Here is a 13195-nt window from a genome sequence, read left to right as displayed (position 1 = left end):
CCAGAATGTATACATTAAACCAATCACGTAAGACGTTTTTGCCACGTGAAAGTGCAGTGTGCGTCCTACGGAGTAGTGCTTGTGGACACAAGCAAGCGCAATTGTTTTCCGGTTAAATGCCTCTAGAGGGGCTACAGTAGAATAACAGGGTAGAGAGTGGCTTTGAGTGGGATACATAAATCGGACGCATTTAAAAATTAAATATTCCCCATAAATCCCAAAGCCAAAGAAATGCATTTGAAAAGTTTAAATGACGTGCATCCTGACAATGATTTTCATAACTTTGCACGACAGCGATATGGAAGGGAAACTCCAAACTTTTTCTAACCGTACTTTCTCATACGCCTGCCAACAGCACCAAATTTCCATTTGTATAACTAACGTATTGCAAAGCATTGATTTCCAGGCTATACCAATCGAGCGGACAAACAGCTGCAGCACAGACTTATGAGCCGAATGCCGATTAACGCACCGAGCAAAAATGGCGGATGACAAGGTTAGTGAGAGTGTGGTCAGGCTTAAAATGTTTATGTTGTGCGCTTCATCGTATGTTAGCGACTGCTAGAACAATAAAATATATTTTTCTGTTAACAGCGTTTATTTTGGCGTTTATTTTAACAGGGTAGGGATCACTTTTACATGAAATTGTTCGGCTTTAGTATTACCGCTTGTAGCTGTGATAACTTCGACAGAAGTGTGGAGTTTGTTGGAAAAAAACAAATGTGCTCTTCGTAAAACCGCTGGAGACAAGTTTAGGCTGACACCTGTCCTCGGGTAGATTAATTTCGAACTATCATATCATTTCTAATGGGAATTTGATTAACTGCTTTTATTACAGGATCCTCTGAAACAGTTAAGAGATCTAACACAGCTCAAAAATCAGCTGGATGAGATCCAGAGGCGAGTAGAGCACGAAGTATCTGCAGGAATTCCCCAGGTAAGTTATTACAAGTGTCCCAGATAAGTGGTCAGTACCTTGAAGCACGTTCTCCTTGTCTAATCTTGCTGTAGGAATATACAGTCGGTGGCCACTTTATAAGGTATATGATGCTATTACCGAGTTGGATCTTTTCTGTCTCCATTCTTTATGGCACAGATTAAACAAGCTACTGGAAACATTACTGACAGCTTTTTTTTCCCCCCCATCTTGACATGTAAGCATCAGATTTGTTGATCAAATGTCACACCACGTCCCAAAGGTGCTCTATTCCATTGAGATCAGCTGACATTTAAGTGGCATGAACTCATTGTGGCTTTCAAGAAACCAGTTTGACATGATTTGAGCTTTGTGACATCAGGTTTGAGATACTTTGTCTACCTGTAGGTAGATTTTGTCTGTAATAAGTCATCCATTCCCCACATTTTCATCAGAGACACAACAGATAAGTATAGTTCAAAATACCGAAAACAAAACTGACAATAATTTTGAGAACAAACAGCTTGTCGGACTGGGGAAACCTAAATAGGTGAGAACCGAAAGGAGCGTGTATAGAGGCGTGGTCCCGCTTCTGAAATTCCGATACTTAATCTCCAAGACAAGCTCACCTAGCACCAACAATCATGCCACATTCAAAGTCACTTAAAATCACCTTTCTTCCTTACCCTGATGCTTTGTTTGAACTTCAGCGTCTTGTCTTCACGACGTCTATATGGCTAAATGCACTGAGTTGCTGCCATGTGACTGGCTGACTGGATATTTGTGTTCATGAGCAGTTGAGTGGGTATACCTAATAAAGTGACCGGAGAGTGTATATCATTGTAAATGTAAAGCATTTCCGTTAGCAGTTGTATTACAACTGATGAATAAAAGTGAATACTGGTCACTCATTCAGACTAACGGAAGCTAAATTGTGATTGTGGTCTATGCAGAATATATATTTACCCTTAATGAAATATCTTCATTTGTGTATATTGTTTTGCCTTGTAGGGTGGTTCAGTGTTGGGATCGCCATTTTTGAAAGGCTTTTTGGCCGGTTATGTGGTGGCCAGACTACGTTCATCTGCCTTCCTGGGAGTACTGCTGGGAACAGTCACTGGCATGTATGCAGCGCAGAATTATCAAGTGCCCAACATTGAAAGGACCTTTAAGGAGTACATGAACAACTTGAAGAAAGGACCAAAGTAATCTGGGATGACTGTTTGTCTTTCCAGTGACTTTACAGAAGTACTACTCTTGGAGTTCCCGGCTCGTGATAGATCAGGACTTTTGCGTAGACTGAATTATGGATGTAAACATTTAACTCAAATTTTACTGGGGGCTGAATTCTTGCTTCTTCTTTTTTTTCTTGCATTTTTGTTGTGAGGGAAGTTACATGCTACTGTTCCACTTGCATCTGTCCAATGTTAACCCTGACCTTGAGCCTTTATATTTCATGACCTGTCTTAGTTTTGGTCCAGCTGTTTACACCTGTCAGATTTTGAAGTAGTCATATAAAAACAATTGAAAATATTTCCTACATCTTTATTGTTCAGCTAAAACATGCTACATAGAGAAATATCTATCTATTGTGCAATTACCATTTAAATGGCTGTAATTTGCTGCTTGTCATTTCAAAGTAACCTTAAGTGGGGGGGTTGATGCACTTTAGCAAAGCTTGAGGTTCAGATTGTTGGAAAATAAGTATTTATTGTGTGTCATCGATTATGATTGTGATTGATAATGTGGGGCCCAGTCCCCCAGCAAGGATTAAGAGGCAGTTGGTGAAAAGAATTAGGTGGGGGTTTCTCCTGGGGCTTATGGTTCTCATCTATGGTTCTCATGCACCACTCATCACTCTCACTAAGGTAGATGGTAAAGTCCCTTTTAACCCTTCCTCGTGTGTTGTAATGATTGAGTTAGCTAAACTGCTCATCTCTCTGATGACTCTTGTTCTCACTGGTGGTACATCAAACTTGTGTGCTTTTCCACGCCTTGCCTTCGTGGCACCCTATGCAGTCCCTGCTATACTTTACGCCCTCAACAACAACCTGGTTGTTCTGATGCAGGCCTACATGGACCCAAGTTCATTCCAGGTACTGTCAAATCTTAAAATTGCCTCCACTGCCCTGCTTTACTCCCTCTGTTTGGGCAAGAGCTTCCGGCCTGCTCAGTGGTTAGGCCTGGGGCTCCTCATGTTTGCAGGCGTGTTCCACAGTTACAGTAACCTGGATTTGGAGGAACCTGAAAAGGGTGAAGCTGAGGAAGTTGAAAGGCTTCATATCACAGCCTGGGGGCTTTTCCTTGTGCTGGTGTACTGCTGTGTTTCAGGGCTGGCAGCAGTTTACACAGAGGGGATACTGAAGAGCCAGCAGCTTCCCCTGAGCCTACAGAACCTCTACCTCTATATATTTGGTGTGGTAATCAATGGACTGTCATCTTTTTCCTCTGCGGCAAGTGACAAAGGCTTTCTGGAAGGCTACTCGTGGGTGGTTTGGGTTATCATTGCAGGACAAGCAGCAAATGGACTCCTGATGTCTGTGGTTCTCAAACATGGCAGTGGGATCACCAGACTGTTTGTCATTTCCTGCTCCATGCTGGTTAATGCTCTGTTGTCTTGGTCCACCTTAGGTTTGCAGCTGACTGCTTTATTCCCAGTACCTGTTGCTATGATTGGATTGGCAGCTTACCTTTACTACAGATAGTGCAGTCTTTAATAAAAGAACCACCAGCACAGTTTGACCCCACAAAAGCTCTCAGTGGAGGCTACCTAAACTTTTGTTTTTTAGGGTTTTTTAATGCCTTATCTTCCATCTGAAACTTGAAACTCTTCTTTTTTTTTATTTGGATTCAACACGTGTTTGTGACCATATTGCTCATACCTGTTAAGTCATGTTGCCTAATTTGACTTTACGATTGAGTTACACTGCAGTAAATTCAGATCAGACAGTAAACAAATGTTATATGGAGTGAATTATTTCCGATGACTGCTGCTATTTTTTTTTTTTTTTTCATTTTTTATCACCTTCTCTGCCAAGAACAACATCAGAGATAAAGTGTTATGCAGTGTTTTAATAACCAATAAACTGTCAAAAAATAGTTTTTTTATTTGACATTTATTTCTCATGATTTACAGTCCGCACACTGCTGCGTAAAGACATTCAAGTCACACATTCAGTGTTGACGGGGGATCAGCCATGGGATCACCTTGTGCAGCTAGCATATCCTTCAGTTCTGCTGCTGCTGTTTAAATAAAAAAAAACATTTTTTTAAGCATTTAGTTATACAACCACACATCTAGCAAAGGTTACATAATTTCAAACTGACATTTACGGAGTTGCTTATTCTCTGCCTGCAGCTGCTGGTTCTGTGCAGACAAGTAGATGGCATCCTGCACCGCTTCCAGCAGCACACTTCTGTATCTGCCCTCTGAAATCTTTCTCTGCTCTTCGCCTACCTGACGAAACACTCTGAACACCTAGGGAGATAACAGCAGGGGGGCAATGTAGAAAGGATATCATTTAGTAAAGCTTTATACAAGTATTTTTATGAAGCAGCTAACAAAGTCATTTTATATAGAGCATAGTCTTCTCTTTAAAGTCAAAACTGTCAAACTGTGGTCTTGTAAGCTGCCTTACAAGCTGTTAACTTCAAAAACTCATCTTCTGAGTATGTGTGGCTTTCTTTCTGTGGATTTCTCTGTAGGAATAACCTACTCTTTTAAATGTCACGATGGTCTGTCTCGCTTGCATTCTTAATTGCCATGTTTATAGCAACACACAGCAACACTAGGCGAAATGCTTAATAATTTTAATGTAAGTCTGAAGTACTAAGAGCAGGAAAAGATGCAAAATATGAACTTTATATACGTGACTCCTCCCTCCTCATACAGCTGAATCAGCAAATATCATCACTCGGGGGGGATGTGTCAGCGCTGCATTATCCATCATCAGAGCATTACGGTCTATGGCAGTGCTTCCAAATATAAATATGTGATGTTTACTGTACATAAATCCTAACGGATACAGGAATATAGTAATCAACCATACAAAGATACATATTTTTAATAAAGTTATACAGTAAATTTAATTGCTGTTAATTTGATTAACTTTCCATAAAACATTTACAGGCAAGTTCATACGCATGTTTACAATAACTTGTCATCACTATGTGTTGTTATGCCCTGTGATGACCTGGCTGCCTGTCCTGAGTGTATCCCCCACCTTTCATCAAAAGTTAGCTAACAGGCGCTAGGATATAGATACTGTCTTTTGAGCTAAAGGGAAATCTTGTATTTGATAGCTCAGCTACTATAAAACTTGTTGCACATTTTTAAATCAAAGAGTTAAATGTCAGCTTGTGTTTTACGCAATTGTAGTTATCGAGAAGAACAATATTTACATGCATAGCTACGACCTCTCTTAAATAATCTGGAAATCCAGACGAATTGATGACAGCTAAAAATTTACACATGGTATTGATTTCCAAGACTGAGTCACAAATTCTGATCGTCCTTATGAAGATAGAAATGTAACTTTGGTGTTTTTAATTTCAGAGGCAGTTCAGGCAGACATGAGTTTGCTGAAAGTAACAAACTGATTAAATGTGAATAAGTCCTGTTATTTGAATCATGGTTATTTCTCCCACCTGCAGGCTCTCCTCCCTGAGACAGTGCAGCTCTGCTCGGTGTCTGTCATATTGATCCTGTAGCTCTTTTTCAGCTTGCTGGGCCTCGGCACGCAAGGCCTCTATCTGCAGTACTAGGACATGTCTCTCTCTGGTCAGTACCAGCAAGTCCCTCTGAGGACCTTCTTTCTAATACAGGAATGCACAAACCATAAAATTATTCAAGAAAATAACATAATTATACAGTGAATTCCACTGCCTGCCATAAATCCAGCCTTGCATTAATTCAAACTGACTCAGCAACCTCAGTTAAGATGGATCACAAACAGAATAGTGTTAGTGTATCTCATTATCTCACCGGTAGGTTTTCCTGTGCCAAGTCTCTCTCCATCTTCTCCACCTCCTGCTGAATTAATCTCCCATGATCCTCCTTAAGTTGCCTCCTCCGTTCCTCTGCTTTGTTGTATTCCAACTGAGACTAATCATTAAATTGGCAAAACAAATGCCGTTGTGTGGGCTGCCCACTCTTGTGCACATAAATAATTTTTAGATGGTGAAAAGATTATTGATTCAGCCTTGTTACTGCATTATCCAACCACATGCATGGTTTTGGAAAATGCCCAAACCCCTTTTGTTCTTGCACATTTTAACATGTTGTCGGAAAACCAAATCTGGACGTCAGGTTAAAACCTAGAAGTCCAAGAAATTCGCTGTAGACTTGCGTCGATCAGGGCAGGAGTGTTGAACATCTTCCAACATTTCAACTGTTACCAGGAGCCAAATTGAAGTGGAAGCTTAAAACTTTGATGAGTTGGTGTTTCAACCGAAGTGAGCTGAAGGTCAGCATTACTCCAACATCATGCCTATAGAGAGGCTAGATGGAAGCTGGTCGTGCATAAAAGACAAACACCTACTTGCTTGGAGCTCACTGAAAGGACTAAGTTCAGATGTTTCAAAAAAAAAGAGTAACACTGCTCATCTCATCCCCAAGGAAAAGCATTTCAGTGGCAGAATCGTGCTATGCATATGCTTCACTGCAGCATATGTGGGACTATATTCCCCATCTACATCATAGGGTATTCAAGTAGTGAAGGGGTCTGAGTATTTTCTAAATGATCTGTAATAAATTAGAGTTTGTAATGCCAGATGATGTGCTTTACTTGTTGACAGGCAGGGGAATTCCCAGTAGCAGCTCCACTCTTGAGTGTCTCCTCCCTGAGAGCCTCCTTCAGCTGCTGGATTCTCGCTACTCTCTCCTGGACCTTTTCTGCATTCTCTTTACCTTCTGGGAATATGAGAAACAAACAGAATACGCCGGCTGTGGTTAGCCATATGGAACCGTGACTTTTGAATCTGAGTATTTTACCTGTAATATGTTCTTCCATTTCCTGCCTCAGCTGGTCCTGTAGACATTTCATTGTATCTGTACCCTGCCTGCTGTTGGGGTGATGATCTCCAGAAAACAGCAGATTGCTATTTGAGGTCTTGCAAGTCTGCCAAGTAATATAAAACATGGAGCTCATTTTATTGTGTTGAAGACACTTTGTGTTCTAGTTTTTGCTACACTTGTGAATAAATGTAATAATTCGGATATAAACCTTTATTTTGACTTTTATCTTTTCTGATTCTTCCCGTCTCTTCTCCCATGATTGATTTTTCACCATCTGTTGTGGTGATCACAGCACAGACTCAAACTCATTATTTGGGAAGCATTATTTTCCATGAGGCTGATTTTATGAATTACCTGCAGGTTTTGCGTGAGCTCGGCCAGCTCGTAGATGCTGTGAACTTCACTGTCCCCCTGTGACATTATCACGCTTCTTAGATCAGTGATGCTGTCACGAATCTTTTGCTCAGTTGCCCTTGGACTCCAGCAACCAGTGGTGGGCTTAGTTGCAAAACCTCTCACTTTCTGGGCCAGATTTAAAGCAGAAGGTGTCTCGTTATCTAGAAGACCTGAAAGAAGGAGGGTTATTTTTGTTTTGTAAATCACACATGCATATTTATTTCTTTGTATGTTGATGTGGTGTAGCTCAGTACCTTGAGGGTTAATGCAGTAAATGAGGACAGTCCTGCTATTTCCTTTTAAGGCATCATTAAGCAAATGAGGCAGGAGGCTCACACTGATATTAGCAGCAGGATTTGGGATTTGGTCCAGGACCTTCAGCAGTGGGTTCACTCTGAAAATATATATCAAATATCACAAAGTGGATATGCTATCCAACCATCCAGTTATTTATATATATATTTTTTTTTTGCCGTTAATCTGGGTTCAGGTCCCAAAGATGCCCAGACCTCCCTCTCCCCATCCACTTCCTCCACTTCCTTCAGGGGAACACCAATACATTCCCAAGCCAGCTGAGACACATAATGGGCCTGGATCTGGGTCTTCTCCTGGTAGGACATGCCTGAAACACCTCATTCAGAAGGGATCCTAGTCAGAAACCTAAACAACCTTAGCTGGCTCTTTTTGATATGAAGGATTAGCAGCTCTACTCGGAGCTCTTCACCCTGTCTCTAAGATATCAGGACATAATATAATATAGTAATAGCATATAATATCATATCAGAAATTAATCTGGGTATAAAATCAATACATAAAGATATCTAGGCCTTTACAGGTCTTTTAAAATGAGGTAAAAACAACTTGAGCTGAATTACAACACATGACAAATTACATCGTATTATTATTATTTTATCAAAAAACTAAGGCAAAATGCAAAGGAAGTATCTGAAAAACTAAGTACACCATCCACCCATCTTCATGTTGCAGGGGGAGAAGACTTAGCAGAGAAGCCCACACCTCCCTCTCCCCAGCTTATCTGAAAGAACACTGAGCCAACAGAGAGACATCATCTCTCTGGCATGTCCTGGTCTGCCCCGGGGCCTTCCCCTGGTAGGACATGCCTGAAGCATCTCACCTGGGAGGCATCCAGGAGGCCTCTTAGTCAGATACCTGACTAACCTCAGCCAGCTCTCTTTGATGTGGAGGAGTAGCGGCTCTACTCTGAGCCCCTCCCAAATGACTGAACTCTGCACCTTACCTCTAAGGGAGAGAGCAGCCATGCTAAAAGCCAATTCCAAATGACCTGCTGAGATTGAAAAGGCGGTTTGTGTTGTGTTCATGCTCTAGCACACCGACATAAGAAACCATGCTGTAAAATGTAGAATTAATAATTTTTAGCTTGAATAAAGCTTCTACTCATAAAGAGAACTGATATCAAAAAATTACATTTCTGAGGCAAATGCTGTCCTCCCTGTTGATCTGACCTAATTAACAGGACCATATAACTGCAGACATTTTTGACTCATCGCAGCCAGAAAAGTACAGGTTTTACTAATGAGGTGAAGGCTGCAAGATACTTCAGGCAATCACTCTAGTGTACTGCGGCACTCGCATTGGCATACTCCCCTCACATACCCAACACCCTTTTAATCATGCTGGTATAAGCTGTCAGTTCCCTGCTCATTCTTTCACTGCCTGCCTGTGAACACTGCTTTCCCCAAAAGCTATGCCGCTACTTCCTTCCATTGTTACTGAACATATTTCAAAAGGCCATCCCCCACCCCAGCATCTACCTGTAGGCTCTGAGTCAAATTCACTCCCTGTTGAGTTGGATATGTTTTCTTGTAGAGATGAAGATCTGAAGCTGGTTTGCTGAGTGAAATAACATTAGTGTCATATAGATTTTTGTTTGCAATGATGATGGACAGGCTGACAGATGAGGTCAGGCAGGAGTGTCCTTGGACTATAGTGTTTGTAGGCAACATTGTGGTCTTTAGTGAGAGTAGAGAGCACGCTGGATGAGGTAGGGTTAGAAGCAAGACAGAATACATGTGTGTGAATAAGAGGGACACCGGTGGAAAGGTGAAGCTGTAAGGAGCAGAGGTGGTGAAAGCAGATGAGTTAAAAAAAAAAAAAAACTTGGTTTGTTTCAACCATCCAAAGAGGTGAAGAAGAGGCAAGTGGAGTGAGCGGAGACAAGGTTCAGGGGTGGTAAAGAAGTGAAAGGGAAGGTTTACAAGATGGTAATGAGACCTGCTGTGATGTATGGTTTGGAGTTGCTGACACTGACATAAAAAAGACAGGAAGCAGAGGTGGAGAGTCTCAGATTTTCAATAGAAGTGACCAGAACGGACAGGATTAGAAATGAGAACATCAGAGGGACAGCTCAGGTTGAGTGGTTTGGAGACAAAGTTAATGAGGCAAGGCTGAGAGGGTTTCAATATGTGCAGAGGAGGGATTCTGCATAAATTGGACAAAGGATGTTGAACATTGAGCTCCCAGATGGGAGGGAAAGAGGAAGACCTTAGATAAGATTACAATCCAAGGGATAGTGTGAGACGGGGGGCAGATGATACACTTTGGCTACCTTAAAGTTGTTTATAGGACAGATATAGAATCACTTTTGACTGGTGTAGATTTGGCCCCAACATCACTCTATTACAAAAACGCCTACTCAGAAAGTCACAAGAGGTACATTCCTCAACTACAAGAATCCATCAAGAAAAGCAGTTGTTCCTACAAGAGGATTTTGTTCAGGAATAGCAATATATACTACTTATCTCCTATAATCTATGCCTACAGCCAGAGGTAAAATAAATAAATAAATATAGCACATCTCCCTCCAGATGATGACCACAATCAGAATAATGCTTTATCAGTTTGTGGTAGATCATTTCAAGTTCCACTTGCCCATGTAATAGAGATCTCACTGGCTATGTCACTGACCCTCTGAGGTCAGTCCTACTGGCTCCTCCTGCCAGGCTGAACAGCTGAAATCTGCTGCGGCAGACATCTGACTCCACCTCCTCTGGATGGAGTTTCCACTCAACAGTCACCATGAACAGGGAGCTACATCTGAGAGAAACACAGCATAAACATTTGACAAGTTCATATGGAAATTTATGAAAAAAAGGGCAAGCTGACTGACACCGTGCAGAACAACTCAATCATAAAAGCCAGAAGTAAATTTTTTATCGCTCAGGCACTTGGATTTATTGCAATTAACCAATTTAATGAATGGATCCAAAGTGATTTTGTAAATGGATTAGAGTTCATAAAAGTTGTGCTTTGTATGACCTACCGGCTGGAAATGGAGCCTGTGTTCGCCTTCAGTGTTTCCCTGCATGTTTCGTACAGGTTATAAGCGTCTTCAGCTGAACGCACACACACCTCACATAATCCTCCTATGAGACTGAGAGAGAAAAGCAGGCATGAGCATATATAATACAGCTTCAGTGTGTATATGTTTTATATGAGGTCTTTGTTTATCATTAAAATGCAAAATTGTGACACACCTTCCAAGCGCTGGATGTGTTACATGTTGTAGAGTCTGTCTGTTGAGGCTCAAGAGATCCACTGCACTGCCGTCTGGATAAAACTGACATTGAAAAACATTAGCTGTCATCATGTGTTTTATTGCATCTATTATCCTTTGGGGCTCTGCTACTGAATACAAGGACAAACCTGAAGGGATGACACAGAGATGAATAACTCGCCTTTCACTCTTGACTCCATACAGCTGAACAGGTTAGCCACGACCTACAAGCAAATCAAGGGTATGATTGAAAATATAAACACATAAAATCTGCAAATATTAAATGCAGTTTTGTTTAGAGCTCCACCTGTCTGATGACACTGCTGTCAATAAGAGCTCTCGTCGTCTCTGTGGAGGCTCCACATATCAGCAGTGCTGCGTTACACCCACTGGACATGTACTCGGTGAGAGGCTGCAGGAGCTCAGGGTGAAAACTCTGCAGATTTACACTCAAGTCTTTCAGTTTCCAGCCATCAAAATATCAGGTAGTGAAAATATGTGCAGTGGAGCAGAAAAGGGTTAAAATAAGAGGTCAGGAGCTGTTTTGTACCTTTATGCTGTCAACAGTCACGACTTGGTCGAAAGAGAAGGCCTTGGCTGCCTGTTTGAAAGAATGTAAGCAAGCTTGAAAGCAAATTAACAAATACTTTCTGAAGCATGTGTGTGAAGTCAAATGACTTACCTCATTATTTGATGATTTGTAGTAAACACTATGTCCTTCTTCATCAATAACAACAGATTCTTTACTCTCTGTGCATTCAAAACCGAGTTACAGTCATTCTCCAGTGACAGTATAGCAAATATACAGGTATACTGTCACTGTCCCAGCCTTACCTGGTTTTGTTGTAAGTACAACTCCCACTCTCACTGCGTCAGCTCCCTAAAACATTAAAGATCAATGACAGAGACTCCAACAAGAGTGCCTTTAAATTCTGCATTATTCTGATGTAAATATACCCCTGCTTTAAAAAGATGCTATTTATATACTGTGTAGAATATGAATACTCACAGGTGCATCCATGTTAACAGTGGCCATCCTGCGTCTGACAGCCACTGGCGCACCTGGATTTCATTTCAGATGGATAAATTATTAATGATCCAGAGGCTACTTCCACTGGTGAAAGTGAGCAGGGTTCTGTTACCAAGACGGACAGAGCGGTCAGAAATGGGGTCACTGATCAGCAGTACTATCTTTTTAGGCAGGGAAAAATAAAATAGGATTTATGAAGACTCGCTCCATGATCACATATACAGTTTGTACACACTAGAGAAATACAACAGCTGTGACAGTATAATTAAAAACTCATTTGTCTTCTATTGCCCTTTTTATGAGAAGGCACACTTTATACAAGGGTTGTAAGTTAAATAATGGCTATACAATGGTTATACCATGGTTAATTATTAATTGCAAGAACATGCTGCTTGTGTTCTACTGACTTAACCTTGTAGGAAACATAAGGGTGATAGCCATTATTTATTTGAAAAATTGGCCATATATATAATATCCATTGGACCCAGTATGTAGAGTTTATTATATTTCGGTTTAATTCTGCTTCATGGATTGTTTTCTTTTTCTCGTAGTGATGATGATTATTATTAGTTTCTTGTTTCTGTTTATCCGTGCTTAAGGATTTGTTCTCGGTTATATCTCACGTTTAGTTTAGTTCAGGTTCCATGTGTCATTCTCTGTCTGTCTGTCTCTCAGTGTAAAGTCTGCGTGCTTGTTTAGTAATTCATGTTTCCTGTTTTATTGTGAAAGTCTTGTCTTATGTTAGTGTGTGCAGCTTGGTTCCCCCCGTCTCGTTAACCCTGATCTCTCCCAGCTGTGTCTCCCTCCTGTTGGCCATTTCCTGATTACCACCCTGTGTATATTAGCCCTGTGTTTTCCTGTGCTCAGTGTTGTGTCGTACCCTCAGACCCTGCCTGTGTGTTCCTGCTTGGTTTCATGGTTGGTTTGGTTTGGTTTTTGTTTCATGCCAGCAATAAAAGCTGTGGTTTTAGTTACATTTCGTCTCGGAGTCCTGCATTTGGATCCACATTTCCACCTGCCTGCACACAGAGCCCTGACAATAGCAAGAAGGCTCCTGGTCTGGACTCCATCTGGGAATCCAGACCATGAGTTTCCCCGTGCCTTTGAGGGTTTCTTCCAGGTATTCTGGCTTCCTCCCAAAGACGTTCACTTAATAATTTAAGACTCAATTGGGAGAGCAAAAAAGATCCACAAACTCTTTTAATAAATAGTTAATAAGTTGTCAATAGACTTCTCCTCTACTCTGGATGGATTCAAAAGACTTCCTCACAGCCCTGAAACTTTTTGTTATAGATTATTATT

General features: G+C 41.1%; 3 protein-coding genes and 1 pseudogene across 3 annotated transcripts; 2 read left to right on the top strand and 2 right to left on the bottom strand.

Annotated features, from left to right (window-relative positions):
- The first annotated feature begins 84 nt into the window (after positions 1-84).
- LOC146717569 (SLC35A4 upstream open reading frame protein-like) lies at positions 85-2447 on the top strand. The gene is made up of 3 exons (XM_085478099.1): positions 85-496; positions 839-937; positions 1928-2447. The coding sequence occupies exons 1-3, from the start codon at positions 482-484 to the stop codon at positions 2123-2125; spliced, it is 312 nt and encodes a 103-aa protein (XP_085334225.1). The 5' UTR covers positions 85-481; the 3' UTR covers positions 2126-2447.
- A 78-nt stretch (positions 2448-2525) lies between these two features.
- LOC146717568 (putative UDP-sugar transporter protein SLC35A4) lies at positions 2526-4015 on the top strand. The gene has a single exon (XM_085478089.1). It carries the CDS (start codon positions 2644-2646, stop codon positions 3619-3621), a length of 978 nt encoding a protein of 325 aa, XP_085334215.1. The 5' UTR covers positions 2526-2643; the 3' UTR covers positions 3622-4015.
- Positions 4016-4082: 67 nt separating this feature from the next.
- Positions 4083-5996, bottom strand: LOC146717567 (uncharacterized). The gene is made up of 4 exons (XM_085466104.1): positions 5901-5996; positions 5564-5731; positions 4244-4394; positions 4083-4159 (listed from the first exon to the last, which is right to left on the bottom strand). Exons 1-4 carry the CDS (start codon positions 5931-5933, stop codon positions 4083-4085), a joined length of 429 nt encoding a protein of 142 aa, XP_085322230.1. The 5' UTR covers positions 5934-5996.
- A 673-nt stretch (positions 5997-6669) lies between these two features.
- LOC146717566 (kinesin-like protein KIF17) lies at positions 6670-11899 on the bottom strand (annotated as a pseudogene).
- Between the last annotated feature and the right edge of the window lie 1296 nt (positions 11900-13195).

This window comes from Copadichromis virginalis, linkage group LG2 (assembly GCF_057382275.1).
Source record: "Copadichromis virginalis isolate Kocher_CV1m ecotype Utaka linkage group LG2, C_Virginalis_male_GT1.1, whole genome shotgun sequence".
Classification (NCBI taxonomy): Eukaryota; Metazoa; Chordata; class Actinopteri; order Cichliformes; family Cichlidae; genus Copadichromis; species Copadichromis virginalis.
The sequence above is the reverse complement of the archived record's forward strand: the minus strand, read 5'-3'. Positions and strand labels throughout refer to the sequence as shown.